Here is a 17,700-nt window from a genome sequence, read left to right as displayed (position 1 = left end):
ATGGTTGACTCAGAATCCAACAGTGATGCAAGGTACTTAAATAAGATATTCAAAGTACTTAAATAATTGCTACTGAAATTTTATAGTATGATCATCTCAAAATGGTGGGAAGGGAATCCTTTATTTTTATTCTTAATACCTTTAATAATTTTTATTCTTAATACCTTTAATAGGCATAATTCAAGTACATAAAATGAGTTTAACATTTGCAGTGAACAACTAAATGATCCCTATAAGTAACATCTAGTTAAGGTATTCCATATTGTAAAAGAAAATGCTAATTCAAATATTAAAATCCAACACAGATAAAATTACTAAGTCAATTAAAATAGCACATAATCAGCTCATCCATTTGACTGAAATGCAAATAAAACCCTTATTTATCTAAGGTTAACATTGTTAATAAAAAAAATTAGTTACTAAAATGGATATCGCCTTATTAGAGCCTGACAATAGGAACAGAAAGTTCTGAGCATTACTGAATTTTTCTCCGTAATGTAGGTGAAAGAAATATTCTACGAGGCTCAGCAAATAAGTGGCATTCTAGAATAATGTGAATGAATGAATCAGGCGTCCCAGCCCCACATGGACATAGTCTCTCATGATAGGGGATATGTAGATATCTGCCAGAGAGAACGCTGAAAGGAAAAGCATTCATGCATGCTAAAGTAAAAGCCCTTCTTTAGGCGAGAACTTCAAGGAAATAAAAATATTGGCTCATATGACCCAGTTGGTTCTGGATGCCAATAAAAGCAGGAGAACACACAAATGGCTGAGCAGGAAAGAATTGTTGATGCTCCTGGTCCAATAATCTCCATTTCCTGGCGACCTCGGTTTGAGATTCCGGAGTAGTCAGTCACAAGCCTTTATTGGCATAAAATAAACATACAAAATCAGCATACAAAATTTGCCCATTATTGCTCACAATTATAGACACTGGTACTAAAATACTAAATACTAAAATATATACATGGTCCTTCTGTAACTATAGGACATTCCTTCAGCTAAGTTAACTCACTTAAACGTCATCGGATACTGACAGAAGCTAGAAAAACTACTGCTGGCTACATGTGGTCATAATACATAGACATTGGTTGGTATTCATCTAGACTCCCCACGCCTATTATTAGCAGAAATTTTGCTACATTCTCACACACTGTGGGATCCATATTGTTCAAAAGCATAGGTATCTTAAGAGCATCAGTTAGATTGTTATACAGAAATGGGATAAGTGCAGATTGTGACATTCTGATTTTTGCAAACCTTACACAATGAAAGAGGGTATGATCGAGTGTCTCCACCTGACCCATATTGCATGGACATAGCCTCCTCTGTTTATCAATGTGTTGATATCTGCCATAGAGCAGCATAGAAGGCATTAGATTGAATCTGGCCAGTGTTAAAGCTCTTCTTAATTTAGGGTTGGTGATCCACTGTAAATAATTGGCCATGTGTCCTTGTTCAATTGGAATAAGCAGGGTCAGGGGGGAACACGTTTTCCTCGCAGCTGTTATCATATCCCGATAGTCTTGTTCTAATAGCTTAGTTTTCAAGCAGCTATATGCTTCTGATAGGGAAAGAGGGACTAACGACTCTAATGAAAAGCCAAGAGTGTTGATTTTTCCCTCAACTAGTTTCAGCCACCCAGAATTTGCATAGTCGGAAAGCATGAGGTGTAACAAACTGGAGTGATCCTGCAAATAGTGGATACGTAGCCAGTATCTGACAGTTCTCAGCCAGGCCATCGTGGCATATGATATTTGCCCGAGTTCTAAACATAGGGCTGCATATGAAGCACAATTTGGTAAGCCCATAATTTTGTGGAAGAAACGGGCTGGGCTGTGTTTATATTTTGTTTATAGCTCCGATCCAAATAGGTGCTCCATAGAGGAGCTGAGAGCGGCATTTAGCATTGAACACCTTCAATGCGGATGGTATATACCTGGTGGCCCACAGTGAAAAAAGAAACGCTTTCGAATTGCTAGGGCACTGGCGTTGTTAGCTGCAGCGAAAGTGCTAATTTCCTATGTACTGCCCAATTAAGGTTGCTAGTAAGAGTTATGCCCAAATATTTGAACTGGTTAACTTGTTCTATGGGTCTGTTATTGATGGTCCATGTATGACTAGGGGGTCTTCTAGCGAAGACCATTATTTTGGTTTTTTCATAGTTAATTACCAGTTCGTTCCTCTTACAATATTCAGCACAGCAATTTAAAGAGGACGAGGTAGAGACCAACTTCTTTAGTGTGGGAAAGAAGAACGGTAAGTCGTCAGCATACAGTAACGCGGGCACGTGTTTAGTGCTTAGTTTGGGAACATGCCCATTGGCCTTCTGGAGGGTTGGCACTAGATCACTAAGGAATATATTGAACAAAGTGGGGGCCAATGTACAGCCTTGTTTGACCCCTCTGGTTGTGATGATATTTTCTGTGAGCGGTCCTTTTGTTGCGGCTCTTATTCTGCAGCTAGTGCAAGTGTGTAGCTGTTTTATAAGAAACAGTTGGTTCTGAATGCCAATAAAAGCAGGAGAACACACAAATGGCTGAGCAGGAAAGAATTGTTGATGCTCCTGGTCCAATATTCTCTGTTTAATAGATGTAAATATATTTCTTCCATCAAAAAGTAATTATGAATCAAAAGCAATTCCAATCTGTGTTAATTTTAGCATAACTGCATGAGAATATTTGGAACAGTAAGAATCGCTCTTTAGGAAATCCAGTAGGCTTGTGATATCATTTCTAAAATGTGTTTTGATCCAGTATTTAAAAGTGGCAATCCAAGCCATGACTTCAACATGACTTTGACCTAGTTCAGCACGCATGGCCAAGTAAGGGACACATTTTTGACTTCTAAGGTAGGTCTAAAGAAAGACGCTTGCGCACATTCAACAGCCTTGTTTAAAGCAGTACTCCAGACTGGGGTGCAACATAAACTTTGAAAAAGTACCTTTATTTTAAATACTTGGATTGCTGCTGGGAAGGGAATCAAAAAGTCACCAAACTTATCAAGGGAACAGAGCATGTTGGTGGCAAGAAAGCCTAAATAAGTTGAAATTCAAATGGGAGCACAATTGTATGTAAAAGTAATAGTTACACTGTCTCATCGTATATGGATCTCCCATGTAGGGGTTGGATCTCCCATCCCTCACCATCCAGCTAGTTAGATTAGAATGGAGGACCTATCACTCCATTTTTCTATCGAAAATGGTGTTCACTAATAAAGGTTCCTCTTATTAGATAGAAGCTATGAATAGTCTCTGAGCTTCTTTTGTTTTACACACACACACACACACACACACACACACACACACACACACACACACATTCCTGGTTAAGCTCTGCCATGTTTTGCCTCTGTGCACTCTGCTGTAATGCAGAGGTATCTCTTAACAGGGAGAGAAATGCCAACAAGTCTTTGAGATGGGAGACCAACAAGGAAGTTCAAAGTGGCTATGCAGTGGCAGGTAATGGCAAACCACCTCTGCTAGTCTCTTGTCCTGAAAACCCTTAAAACAGCTATATGTTGATAAATCTTTCCACCACCACCACCACCACCACCACCACCACCACCACCACCAGTTAATTTTAGACTCTGGTCTCAATGGTACTGATGGAAACATGTGCTTCAATTGTGAGAGACCCTGCTTTATATCTATGGCTCATTCCGCACATGCAGAATAACGCACTTTCAAACTGCTTTCAGTGCTCTTTGAAGCTGTGCGGAATAGCAAAATCCACTTGCAAACAGTTGTGAAGGTGGTTTGAAATACATTATTTTGTGTGAGTGGAAGGGGCCTCAGTCCCTAGGCTTTTGCTCCAAAGCCCAGACTTATTTCTTCCATTAGTTTTATTTCTCATTAACCTGTTTCCTTTTCTTTCTACAAGGGTTCGTCTCACTGAAGGAAGGGGGAATCAAACTGTCACAGCCTTCTCCCTCTTGGGATTTTCTGATCTCCCAGAGCTCCAGATTTTACACTTTGTGACATTCCTTTCCATTTATTCAGCAGCCTTGGTGGGGAACTTCCTTTTGATACTGACTGTAGTCCAGAATCAGTCCCTTCACAATCCCATGTATTTCTTCCTAGCCAACCTTTCTTTATCAGATGCTTGCTATATCTCTGCCACTGTCCCCAAATCCATGGCGATTTCCTGGACGAACAACAAACTGATTTCTCTCCCTGGATGTGTCGCGCAAGTGTTCTTAGTGGTGACTGGTGCAGGTGTTGAGCTGACCTTTCTCACTGTGATGGCTTACGACCGCTATGTAGCAATTTGTCATCCTCTACAATACACAGTGTTGATGAACTGGAATACTTGCATCCAAATGGCCGCAGCACCTTGGATCAGCAGCATAATCTACGCTGCTATGAATACTGCAAACACATTCAGGTTACATTTTTGCATCTCTAAGATTGAACAATATTTTTGTGATATCCCCCAATTATTAATGATTTCTTGCACTGATACAACTGCCAATGCGGTGGTTCTTGTTGTTGAAGGAGCTGTTATTTGCTCATTTTGCTTTTCCGGTATATTAACTTCTTATGGGTTCATTTTGCAAAACGTGCTAAAAATTAAATCAGCCAAGGCCAGGTCTAAAGCCTTTTCCACCTGCATCCCACACTTGACTGTGCTTTCCTTGTTTCTCTCTACTTCTATGTTTTCGTATATGAGACCAAAATCCATGTCTTCTGCACCAGTAGACCTGACGGCTGCTGTACTGTACACCATTTTGCCACCACTCCTGAATCCCATTATTTATAGTCTGAAAAACAAAGAAATCCAGGTAGCCATGCAGAAAATGTTAAAGAAACGGTCTGGATTTTGCCTGAAGATTTGCTAAACTTCCCACTGAACTGAACCCAGTTGATACGAGTGTAAATAGGTGCATAGTGCTGTTATGGCTACTGATGTATTCTCATTGGCATGATATTTCTACCACATGTAATATAATTGTAACAGAATTTATATATCTATATTAACGATAGCTATTGATGGCTGTATCTATATGAATTATGATAAATCTGTTCCAGAAAAATTTCTTTGTTGAGTTATATTGTTCTGAGTGTTTGATGTAAAAGGCTCTTCTATTATTTTCTTTTGAATATACCGTCCACCGCTACAGTTTTATGGGGTTGCAATTAGATTTCAAAAACCTTTAATAGGCATTAGAAAAAAACGCAAAAACAGTAAAAACTAAATAAAGTTACAGTAAAAGAGCGTTATTACAAAGCATGCAAAACACGTATTAAGAATGTTGCTAAAGCTTCCGATATTTTTACCTCAGGATTATCCAGTAACTTAATTATTTTTATTTTGTCTGGAAGAGATGCCAATCCTGTAGGAAAGAATGCAACCAGGTCAGATCTAAGATTGTTATGTTTATGGCAGGGAAGAAAGACATGAGCAAGTGAATCTGGTATATGGAGACATAACTGGCAGCGTCGCTCAAGATGAGCGATATTAGAAAAACAACCTTGGAGTAAAACTGAGGGAAAAGGAGTTACATCTTGCTTAGGTTGTTAGCCATCTAAGTTTATAATTTACCAGTTGGTCCAGGTAAGTAGCGGGGTCGAATTTCTGGGAAGTAATTCCAAAAAATAATGGAAAGCTTTGTGCTTTACTTAAAGAAATTGGTATTCCGGTTCAAATAGTCTAGCTTTAAGTTGGTGAAATAACCAGGAGCAGTAAGCATTAGTAAAGACTCCCAGTTAAAACCCAGAGAAAGGACTTTGGCTTCAGTATGAAGACACCAATTTGAGCGCTGAAGCCCCCTATTGCAAGCTGAGATAAACTATATGAGTCTGTATGAAAACAAAGCAGACCCAAAATTTGAAGGTTTCAACTATGGGCCTTTCCCCACTTACCTTAAGCCCTACGGTACTTGAGAAGAGTAGCGTGGGGTCCCCTGGCACTCACCATGAGAGGGGCAGTGACAGCGCTGCCGTCCCGACGTTTCCGCTGTTGCGCCCCCTCAGTGCATGTCATCCCTGGCGCTCTTGCAATGGGTGCCTTTTGATGACCCCACACACAGCATGAGGTCATGGGGACGCCCAGGAGTGTGCTAGGGATGCCGCGCGCTGTGAGCAGCGCGTGGCATAGGGGGGATCATGCTGAGTGGGGAAACGTCCCTTAATTCCAGCAGTCAACCCCTACAGTTGTATGTGGTTGCAATTAATAAAGAGTCTACAAGCTACAAAGACAGGTCCAGTCAATCAGTGTCTGGCAACGTGGCCACAGTTTCTAAATGCCATACCCCTCCCTTCAGACTGCACAGAGAAATATTCATATCATAGTGCCATTGCTAATAAAACACAAGTAAGAGGCTTGGTTTGATCTCACTCCCACCTCATCCTAAAAAAAAAAAGAGCCCTAACCAGTGGATCAACCAGATACTTGCAAAGGAGGAATGCCTTTGGGCATTTGTCATTCCATTGAAGCTCTGATATCACCATTGTAAGGAATCCCATAGAAAGGTGCTGGAACCACGGCTCCTGGGTTTATTTCCACCTGGAAAGGATGGGCTGCAGACATACCAGGATTGAATTTTGGTAGGCATGCCCTTTTCCAAATCACCTGCACCATACACTAGAGCTCTTTGCTACCATCACTCCCCTTTCATCCCAGTGACCCCCCTGAAATGACACACAAGTCCCACCCCCTGAACCACCCTCCCAGCCCATGCACCATGTAGCTGCACACAAAAGCTTGCAGAGTATGTGAGTGGCAAGGGGATGCAACCATGTCCATGTATTTTAGTTAAATCCAAGAGGAATCCAATGACATTGTGGAGACTAACAAAAGGCATCCCAGCAGGAGCCTCTCACAAACCCAACCCAACCGCTACACATGTGTAAAGAGGGAATCTTTCTGAGAAGTCTCAGTGAGAATTCACAGAGGTGTGAGGAGGTGCTGGGCTGGAGGGGATGTGGCATGAGTGGGTGGGTCAGAAGAGGTGGAGGCAGGCCTCAATACCCAATGCCAGAGACAAACATGGAATTCGAACACTAGACTTTATTCAATGGCAGCAGGGAAATAGTCACAAGTGCCAGTAAGGTTGTGTATTTTTATCGCCCAGAGCAGCCTGTTCAAGCTGCTCTAGGAAACCGTGGGGAGATATGGCAAGCTCTCTCTGTCACATTGTGCCTTGGAGTGGTGCAGACACACCAAAAGGAGGGCTGTCTGAACATGCAAAATGGTGCAGGAGGTGGGCTTGAGCTGTGGGGATGGCAGCTCCATGGTTGAGTGGCAGGATCTCTGCAAGGCACTGCAGCCAACCCACACTGCATTTCCACCCTGTTGAGTCCTCCACATTATCTTCTTCTTGAATCATTGTCTGTACAGATGGTAAAAAGAGACATAGGCAAAGGGGAGAGAGACATCTGCTGAGACATCCTTTCAGAGTACTCATCACATGGACTTTCAACATGTGGAGTTGCTCTTCTTCATTCTCAGCTGCTGCTGTTTAGTTGTCCATTCCTGTGAGGCAATAGGTGCCATGGGTGTTTGGCTAGGAGTTGCACTAAGTATACTTGCTTAGTTCCCCCAGACATCAGCTGTGGTCAATCTCAATGCAAGATATCCTTGACAATTGGCTGAGCTGATTGCCTGATGTTAGGCTTCAAAAATCCCTTTTTTCCTGTTTATCCCAGTTAAGTCACAGCTGACTTATGGAGACTCAGCAGAGTTTTCAAGACAAGAGACAATGAGAGGTGGTTTGCCCCAGTATTCTGACCTTGGTATTCTGTAAAGGTCTCCAATACAAATACTGAGCAGGACCAACCCTGCTTAGCTTCCCAGAATTGACAAGGCTAACCTAGGAAATTCAGGTCACTTACCCCCCCCCCCCCACCCCAAGAATTCAACACTCATTTTTTTGGATTTGCACTGGCACACATTCGATGAATTGGCACCCAGTTAAGGATAGTTGGTTACCATCCATAATATGAGTTCCTAAATGTATAGCGACTGTTTTCTGGCAGAAACTATATGACCAAACATGACTAGAGATTCATAGTCAACTTTTCTACCATATTCTTTGTGACCTTTGTTCATTTTTGCTCTTTCATAACTACTTTTTGTGTTTGCGTCTATGTATTTGAACCTCCAAAGAACATTTATCTGACCGAACCACATCAGGTCAATCCATATAACAAGTTATGTGCAATCGAATTGATGTTTTGGTGTTGTTAGAAGGGCAGTCTTTGGATTCACTTTGTTACTGAATTATTGTAATTTTATTTAACATTTAAGATATGTTATACATATTAATTTTAATGATTTTTCACACATCCTGAAGATACCATCTGAGGACTATAAGGAAGCACGTTTGCTTCAGTAAAACTCCTGAGAATTTTAAAAGGAAAGCAAAATGTTCTAACAAAATTTCTAAGTTGAATAAATGTTTTGTTTTATGATTGGTCAACACATTTTAACAAGAAGAGAGGAGTCTTCGAACACTTCAGTTTTCTGACAGGATTCTAGCTGAAAAAAGCTCAATTAAAGTTATTGTTCTTTTTTGCTGCAACAAATTAACGGGGCTAATTTAAGTTATGAATTAATCCACTTATTTTATTGAATTAGTCTATTATTCCAAGGAGCTTGGTGAAAAATTAATCTCTGCCACCTATTCCCATTTTTATGTGTGTTACAGATGGGTACATCTTTGTTTCACAGACTGTACATGAGAGGATTGACCAGAGGTGTTAGGATGGTGAAAAAGACAGAAAAAGCTTTATTCAAGTCTTTGAGAGAAGTGGAGTCTAGTAAAATGTATACTGACAGTCCTGCCATTTTCCTGATTAAGAGGACTCCTGCCATTTTTCACCAGCAGAACAGCAGGCTGGATTCAACCCCCAGAATGCATCAGTTCTTCACTAAGCAACAGCAAAAGTCTGCTTAATGGTCTTTTCCATAATTTCATAAAACCAAAGAAGTCTGTATGCCAGGAAATAGTTTTACTTTGTTACATTTAATTTATGCCGTTGGGGTACAAAAGACTCCAGGGAGCACTTGCTAAATACATTAGGACAACGATGGATCAAGGTCCTCGAGATCTCCCATTCTTCTTCCTTCCAGGAACAGCGCAGCATCTCAAAGGGAAAAGCATCAAGGAACTTAACATTGCTTCTTGAAGGCTTGCAATTGTTTTGAGTATTTTGTTTGTAACTGTACAACAGGATTTCAAGCAGAAGGGCAGAAAAATCATCGTTCTGGTATTGAACACAGACAAATGGTTGACTCAGAATCCACCAGGCATGCAAGGTACTAAATTTAGATAATCAAGATACTTAAACAATTGCTACTGAAATTTTTATTGTGTTTCAATAATGGTATCATCATCTCGAAATGGTGGGAAGGGAATCACAAAATCACCAAACTTATCAGGGGAACAGGGCACTTTGCTGACAAGAAAGTCTAAATAACTTGAAATTCGAATGGGGGCACAATTGTGTGTATAAGTAATAGTTACACTGTCTCATAGTATATGGATTTCCCAACCACTGAATGTGGCAGGCAGCTGTCGATTTCTTCATGGTTAGTCACAATCACAGAGGCTAATTCTATCAACAGCTATAACTCATGGTAGGCAACTACAAAATGTAGAGAATCAAGTTTCCACACCTGATTTCTGGTTACTTATAAACTATCCACTTAATGACCATTGATCATATCCCCAAAACAAACAAAACACACACACACTGAATAAACCCACTGTACATTAAAAATTGGATGATGGTTGGATATAAATCTCCGTACCATTGGCATATCTTTTTCTTCATTTGTAAACTTCTTTGAACAGTCAGTCAGTCATGTAATGGTTTGGCATGCATTATTTTGAAAAGCAGACATAGGAAGATGTGTTTTGTTGGAAATCCTATAATAACCTTTAATCTAAGCAGGATTGGCCCTGGTCAGTAGTGTTGGAAGTGATTGCACAAAAGCACTATCTTCTGCATTAGTGACAGAGGGGGACTGATCAGTAAAACATAAGAACATAAGAACAAGCCAGCTGGATCAGACTAGAGTCCATCTACTCCAGCTCTCAGCTACTCACAGTGGCCCACCAGGTGCCTTTGGGAGCTCACATGCAGGATGTAAAAGCAATGGCCTTCTGCGGCTGTCGCTCCCGAGCACCTGGACTGTTAAGGCATTTGCAATCTCAGATCAAAGAGGATCAAGATTGGGAGCCATAAATCGACTTCTCCTCCATAAATCTATCCAAGCCCCTTTTAAATCTATCCAGGTTAGTGGCCATCACCACCTCCTGTGGCAGCATATTCCAAACACCAATCACACGCTGCGTGAAGAAGTGTTTCCTTTTATTAGTCCTAATTCTTCCCCCCAGCATTTTAATGTATGCCCCCTGGTTCTAGTATTGTGAGAAAGAGAGAAAAATTTCTCTCTGTCAACATTTTCTACCCGATGCATAGTTTTATAGACTTCAATCATATCCCCCCTCAGACGTCTCCTCTCCAAACTAAAGAGTTCTAAACGCTGCAGCCTCTCCTCATAAGGAAGGTGCTCCAGTCCCTCAATCACCCTTGTTGCCCTTCTCTGCACTTTTTCTATCTCTTCAATGTCCTTTTTGAGATGAGGCGACCAGAACTGAACACAGTACTCCAAGTGCAGTCGCACCACTGCTTTATATAAGGGCATGACAATCTTTGCAGTTTTATTCTGAATTCCTTTCCTAATTATCCCCAGCATAGAGTTTGCCTTTTTCACAGCTGCCATGCATTGAGTTGACATTCCCATGGAACTATCAACTAAGATAGCTAGAGGAAGTAGAGACAATTACAATTACAAAGACCTTTATTAGGCATCAAATGGATACAATGTGTAGCAAGTAGGAAAAGTAAAACATTTATAATTTAAACAAATGTCAGGAACATACACACATTGTTCAGTTGGACTGGGGGAGGCACCCAGAGGGATGCTCCACAATTTGTACTAAAAATTGGTCTTTATTTCCAGCATCTTAGGGTCCTAGTTGTTCAAAAGATAATTCATGCTGGCGTTAGATGAAAGCAGGCTAACCATACTTGGGACCTTCTTGAAAAAAAAAACTAGATCTAAGTTCTATTAATTTGGGGCAGACAAGAAAAATGTGTTCCAAGGTCTCATCGAGCGTTCGGCAACACATACAGGCACACATCTTATGTAGAGCTGACTTGAATCTCTCAGGTGATAGGGTGGGAGGGAGTGTGTCAGTTCTTGCCTCGGTAGTTACCATCTTAACTTGGGATCAAGCAATACATTTAGATAGCCAGCTTTTGTAAGAACATGACAAGGAAGGTGCTCCAATCCTTCAGTCATCCTCGTTGCCCTTCCTTGCACGTTTTCTATCTCTTTGATATCCTTTTTGAGATGTGGCGACCAGAACTGAACACAGTCCTCCAAGTGCGGTCACACCACGGCTGTATATAAGGGCATGACAATCCTTGCAGTTTTATTATCAACTCCTTTCCTAATGATCCCCAGCATAGAGTTTGCCTTTTTCACAGCTGCCATGTATGGAGTTGACATTCCCATGGAACTATCAACTAAGACGCCCAAATCCCTTTCCTGGTCTGTGACTGATAGCACTGACAAGTGTAGTGTACCTTTCTTGGGTATGATGCCAAATTACCAATTGAGAGTTGATATTTTTGGTTGAATAGTCCGTCCTTGAGGTGATGAAGGATTATGCTGGGGGAAAGCATGTGAAGCTAATCCTAAGTAAAGCCCAGGGAGGGAATGTTTGATTCAATGTGGGCCTACCAGGTGAGGAGGTCAAGACACTGAGCACCCTTTCTCTACTGCTCCGACATTATCCCTTTGATGTGTAGATTGCTAGTCTCAGGGAACTTCCTTCCTTCCTGCTTCTCCTTCACACTCAAATCACCATTCTTGCACACATTCCTCAATCTTGCGCTATATGTGCAGAGAGATGCAGATGGCATCCCTCACCATCCCCCTAGTTAGATTAGAATATAGGACCCATCTCTCCATTGTTCTATACAGAATGGAGTTCACTAATAAAAGCTCCTCTTATTTAGACAGAAATTATGAATTGGCTCTGAGTTTCTTTTGTTTTCCACCCACACACACATTTCTGGTTAAACTCTGCTGTGTTTTGCCTCTGTGCACTCTGCTGTAATGCAAAGGTATCTCTTAACAAGGAGACAAATACCAACAAGTATTTGAGATGAAAGACCAACAAGGTAGTCCAAAGTTGCTTTACAGAGGCAAGTAATGACACCTCTGCTAGTCTCTTGTCCTAAAAACCCTTAAATCAGTTACAGGTTGATGACACTTTCCACCACCCCCAACATCACTTAATTTTAGACTGTGGTCTTAATGGTACAGATAGGAAGATGTACTTCAAATGTAAGAGACCCTAATTTGTATCTATGTCCGTATATCTTTGCTCTAAACTCCAGACATGGTTCCTCCATTAGTTTTATTCCTCAATGACATGTTTCCTTTTGTTTCTACAAGGGTTCGTCTCACTGAAGGAAGGGGGAATCAAACTGTCACAGCCTTCTTCCTCTTGGGATTTTCTGATCTCCCAGAGCTCCAGATTTTACACTTTGTAACATTTCTTTCCATTTACTCAGCGGCCTTGGTGGGGAACTTCCTTTTGATGCTGACTGTAGTCCAGAATCAGTCCCTTCACAATCCCATGTATTTCTTCCTAGCCAACCTCTCTTTATCAGATGCTTGCTACATCTCTGCCACTGTCCCCAAATCCATGGCGATTTCCTGGACAAACAAACTGATTTCTTTCCCTGGATGTGTCGCACAAGTGTTCTTAGTGTTGACTGGTGCAGGTGTCGAGCTGACCTTTCTGACTGTGATGGCTTATGACCGCTATGTAGCAATTTGTCATCCTCTACAATACACGGTGTTGATGAACTGGAATACTTGCATCCAAATGGCCGCAGCACCTTGGATCAGCAGCATAATCTACGCTGCTGTGAATACTGCAAACACATTCAGGTTAAATTTTTGCAGCTCTAAGATTGAACAATATTTTTGTGATATCCCCCAATTATTAACGATTTCTTGCACTGATACAACTGCCAACGCTGTGGTTCTTGTTGTTGAAGGAGCTGTTATTTGCTCATTTTGCTTGTTCGGTATATTAACTTCTTATGGGTTCATTTTGCAAAACGTGCTGAAAATTAAATCAGCCAAGGCCAAGTCTAAAGCCTTTTCTACCTGCATCCCACACTTGACTGTGCTTTCCTTGTTTGTCTCTACTGGTTTGTTTTCTTATATGAGACCAAAATCCATGTCTTCTGTACCAGTAGACGTGACAGCTGCTGTGTTGTACACCATTTTGCCTCCACTCCTGAATCCCATTATTTATAGTCTGAAAAACAAAGAAATCCATGTAGCCATGCAGAAAATGTTAAAGAAATAGTCTGGATTTTGCCTGAAGATTTGATAAACTTCCCAGTGAACTGAACCCAGTTGATACGAGTGTAAATAGGTGCATAGTGCTGTTATGGCTACTGATGTATTCTCATTGGCATCATATTTCTACCATGTGTCATATAATTGTAACAGAATTTTTATATCTATATTAATGGCTGTATCTATATGAGTTATTTGAATTATGATAAATCTCCTGTACCAGAAAAAATTGTATGTTGAGTAATATTGTTCTGAGTGTTTGATGTATAAGGGTCTTCTATTATTTTCTTTTGAATATAAAGTCCACTCCTAAAGTTGTATGTGGTTGCAATTAGATTTCAGAAACATTAAATAGGCATTAGAAAAAACCCCAAAAACAGTTAAAACTAAATAAAGTTACAGTAAAAGAACGTTATTACAAAGCATGCAAAACACTTATCAAGAATGTTGCTACAGCTTCGGATATTTCTACCTCAGGATTGTCCAGTAACTTAATCATTTTTATTTTGTCTAGAAGAGATGCCAATCCTGTAGGAAATAATGCAACCAGGTCAGATCTAAGATTATTATGTTTATGGCAGGGAAGAAAGACATGAGCAAGCAAATCTGGTATATGGAGACATAACTGGCAGCGTCGCTCAAGATGAGCGATATTAGAAAAACAACCTTGGAGTAAAACTGAGGGGAAAGGAGTTACATCTTGCTTAGGTTGTAAGCCATCTAAGTTTATAATTCACCAGTTGGTCCAGGTAAGTAGCGGGGTAGAATTTCTGGGAAGTAATTCCAAAAAATAATGGAGAACTTAAAGAAATTGGTATTCCTGTTCAAATAGTCTTTACTTTACTTTACTTAACTTTACTTAAAGAAATTGGTATTCCTGTTCAAATAGTCTAGCTTTAAGTTGGTGAAATAACTCAGGAGCAGTAAGCATTAGTAAAGACTCCCAGTTAAAACCCAGAGAAAGGACTTTGGCTTCAGTATGAAGCCACCAATTCGAGCGCTGAAGCCCCCACATTCCTAGCTGAGATAAACTACACGAGTCTGTATGAAAACAAAGGCAGACCCAAAATTTGAAGGTTTCAACTATGGGCCTTTCCCCTCTTACCTTAAGCCCCGTGCTACTTGAGGAGAGTAGCGCGGGGTCCCCCGACACTCACCACGAGAGGGGCAGTGACAGCACTGCCACCCCAACGCTTCCGGTGCCGCTCCCCCTCAGTGCATGTCATCCCTGGGGCTCTTGCAAAGGGCACCTTTTGATGACCCCATGCACAGTGCGGGGTCGTGGGGACGCCCAGGAGTGGGCTAGGGATGCTGCGTGCTGTGAGCAGCACGCGGCATAGGGGTGCTGTGAGCAGCACGCGGCACAGGGGGGATCATGCTGAGTGGGGAAATGCCCCTTGATTCCAGCAGTCCACCCCTACGTGACTTGTATGTGGTTGCAATTAACAAAGAGTCTACAAGCTACAAAGACAGGTCCAGTCAATCAGTGTCTGGCAACATGGCCACAGTTTCTCAATGCCCCTCCCTTCAGACTGCACAGAGAAATATTCAGATCATAGTGCTGTTGCTAATAAAACATAAGTAAGAGGCTTGGCTTGATCTCACTACCACCTCATCCTAAAAAAAAGAGCTCTAACCGGTGGATCAGCCAGGTACTTGCAAAGGAGGGATGCCTTTGGGCATTTGTCATTCCATTGAAGCTCTGATATCACCATTGTAAGGAATCCCACAGAAAGGTGCTGGAACCAAGGCTCCTGGGTTCATCCCCACGTGGAAAGGATGGGCTGCAGACACCCCAGGATTCAAATTTGGTAGGCATGCCCTTTTCTAAATCACCTGCACCATACCCTAGAGCTCTTTGCTACCATCACTCCCCTTTCATCCCAGTGACCCCCTGCAACGACACACAAATCCCACCCCTTGAACCACCCCCCCAGTCCATGCACCATGTAGCTGCACTCAAAAGCTAGCAAAGTATGTGAGTGGGAAGGGGATGCACCCATGTCCACGTATTTTAGTTAAATCCAAGAGGAATCCAATGACATTGTGGAGACTAGCAAAATGCATGCCAGCAGGAGCCTCTCACAGCTGACTTATGGAGACTCAGCAGAGTTTCAAGACTAGTCACAAGCCTTTATTGGCATAAAATAAACATACAAAATCAGCATACAAAATTTGCCCATTATTGCTCACAATTATAGACGCTGGTACTAAAATACTAAATACTAAAATATATACATGGTCCTTCTGTAACTATAGGACATTCCTTCAGCTAAGTTAACTCACTTAAACGTCATCGGATACTGACAGAAGCTAGCAAAATTACTGCTGGCTATATGTGGTCATAATACATAGACATTGGTTGGTATTCATCTAGACTTACGTCTATTATTGTTAGCAGAAATTTTGCTACATTCTCACACACTGTGGGATCCATGTTGTTCAAAAGCATAGGTATCTTAAGAGCATCAGTTAGATTGTTATACAGAAATGGGATAAGTGCAGATTGTGACATTCTGATTTTTGCAAACCTTACACAATGAAAGAGGGTATGATCGAGTGTCTCCACCTGACCCATATTGCATGGACATAGCCTCCTCTGTTTATCAATTTGTTGATATCTGCCATAGAGCAGCATAGAAGGCATTAGATTGAATCTGGCCAGTGTTAAAGCTCTTCTTAATTTAGGGTTGGTGATCCACTGTAAATAATTGGCCATGTGTCCTTGTTCAATTGGAATAAGCAGGGTCAGGGGGGAAGAGTTTCAAGACTAGAGACAATCAGAGGTGGTTTGCCTCAGTATTGTGACCTGTTATTCCTTAGAGGTCTCCCATCCGAATACTGATCAGGACCAACCCTGCTTAGCTTCCCAGAATTGGCAAGGCTAGTGTAGGATATTCAGGTCTCTTACCCCCCCCACACACAAGAATTTAGCACTTTTTTATTTGCACTGGCACACATTCTATGAATTTGTACCCAATTAAGGATAGTTGGTTACCATTCATAATATGAGTTCCTAAATGTATAGTGACTGCTATCTGGCAGTAATTATGTGACCTACACGTGACTAGAGATCCATAGTCAACTTTTCTACCATATTCTTTGTTGTTGTTGTTGTTGTTGTTATATTGATAAAAACAGGAATACACAGCAAACAAGATCAATATGCTGGATTTTGTATTAAATCACACATCAGACACTTCCCAAGTGTCTAGGACTGTGTGATGTATCGACAAATAATGCATGCAGAACTGAGTAGGGTGGCCTTTTGCTGCTGACATATGGTGATTTTGTCAGTGCTGTTTTTAAGTGCCGTCCAAGGTCTTTAGGCACTGCACCCAGTGTGCCGATCACCACTGGGACCACCTTTTCTGGCTTGCGCCAGAGTCTTTGCAGTTCAGTCTTTAAATCCTCATATTGTTTAATTTAGGCTAACCTAGGAAATTCAGGTCACTTACCCCCACCCCCACCCACCCCACCCCAAGAATTCAGCATTCCTTTTTTTGGATTTCCACTGGCACACATTCTGTGAATTGGCACCCAGTTAAGGATAGTTGGATCCATAATATGAGTTGCTAAATGTATACGTGGATAGTTGGATAATTCTGTGAATTGGCACCCAGTTATGGATAGTTGGATCCATAATATGAGTTTCTAAATGTATAGAGACTTTTATCCGGCAGAAATTATATGACCTATGCGAGACTAGAGATTCATAGTCAACTTTTCTACCATGTTCTTTGTTACCTTTGTTTATTTTTGCTCTTTCATAACTACTTTTTGTGTTTGCGTCTATGTATTTGAAACTCCAAAGAACATTTAACTGATTGAACCACATCAAGTCAATCCATAAAACAAATTACGTGCAATCGAATTGATGTTTTGATGTCATTAGAAGTGCAGTCTTTGGATTCACTTTGTTACTGAATTATTGTAATTTTATTTAACATAATGTCAGTTCTTCAAGCACGTGCAGTTAAGATATATTATACATATTAATTTTAATGATTTTTTACACATCCTTAAGATACCATCTGTGGACTAGTAGGAAGCACGTTTGCTTGAGTAAAACTCCTGAGAATTTTAAAAGGAAAGCAAAATGTTCTAACAAAATTTCTAAGTTGAATGAGGGTTTTGTTTTATGATTGGTCAACATGTTTTAACAAGAAGAAAAGAGTATTGGGACATTTCATTTTTCTGACAAAGGGGATTCTAGCTTAGAAAAGCTAAATTAAAGTTATTGTTCTATTTTTGCTGCAACAAATCAACAGGGCTAATTCAAGTTATGAATTAATCC

At 40.9% G+C, this 17,700-nt stretch overlaps 2 protein-coding genes across 2 annotated transcripts; both read left to right on the top strand.

Moving 5' to 3' along the window:
• Positions 1-4,842, top strand: LOC125444147 (olfactory receptor 14C36-like). Its single transcript, XM_048516584.1, has 2 exons — positions 1-32; positions 3,885-4,842. Exons 1-2 carry the CDS (start codon positions 1-3, stop codon positions 4,840-4,842), a joined length of 990 nt encoding a protein of 329 aa, XP_048372541.1.
• Positions 4,843-12,426: 7,584 nt separating this feature from the next.
• LOC125444146 (olfactory receptor 14A16-like) lies at positions 12,427-13,410 on the top strand. Its single transcript, XM_048516583.1, has one exon. The coding sequence runs from the start codon at positions 12,427-12,429 to the stop codon at positions 13,408-13,410; it is 984 nt and encodes a 327-aa protein (XP_048372540.1).
• Positions 13,411-17,700: the final 4,290 nt, after the last annotated feature.

The sequence above is a fragment of the Sphaerodactylus townsendi genome, linkage group LG15 (genome assembly GCF_021028975.2).
Source record: "Sphaerodactylus townsendi isolate TG3544 linkage group LG15, MPM_Stown_v2.3, whole genome shotgun sequence".
Classification (NCBI taxonomy): Eukaryota; Metazoa; Chordata; class Lepidosauria; order Squamata; family Sphaerodactylidae; genus Sphaerodactylus; species Sphaerodactylus townsendi.
The sequence above is the reverse complement of the archived record's forward strand: the minus strand, read 5'-3'. Positions and strand labels throughout refer to the sequence as shown.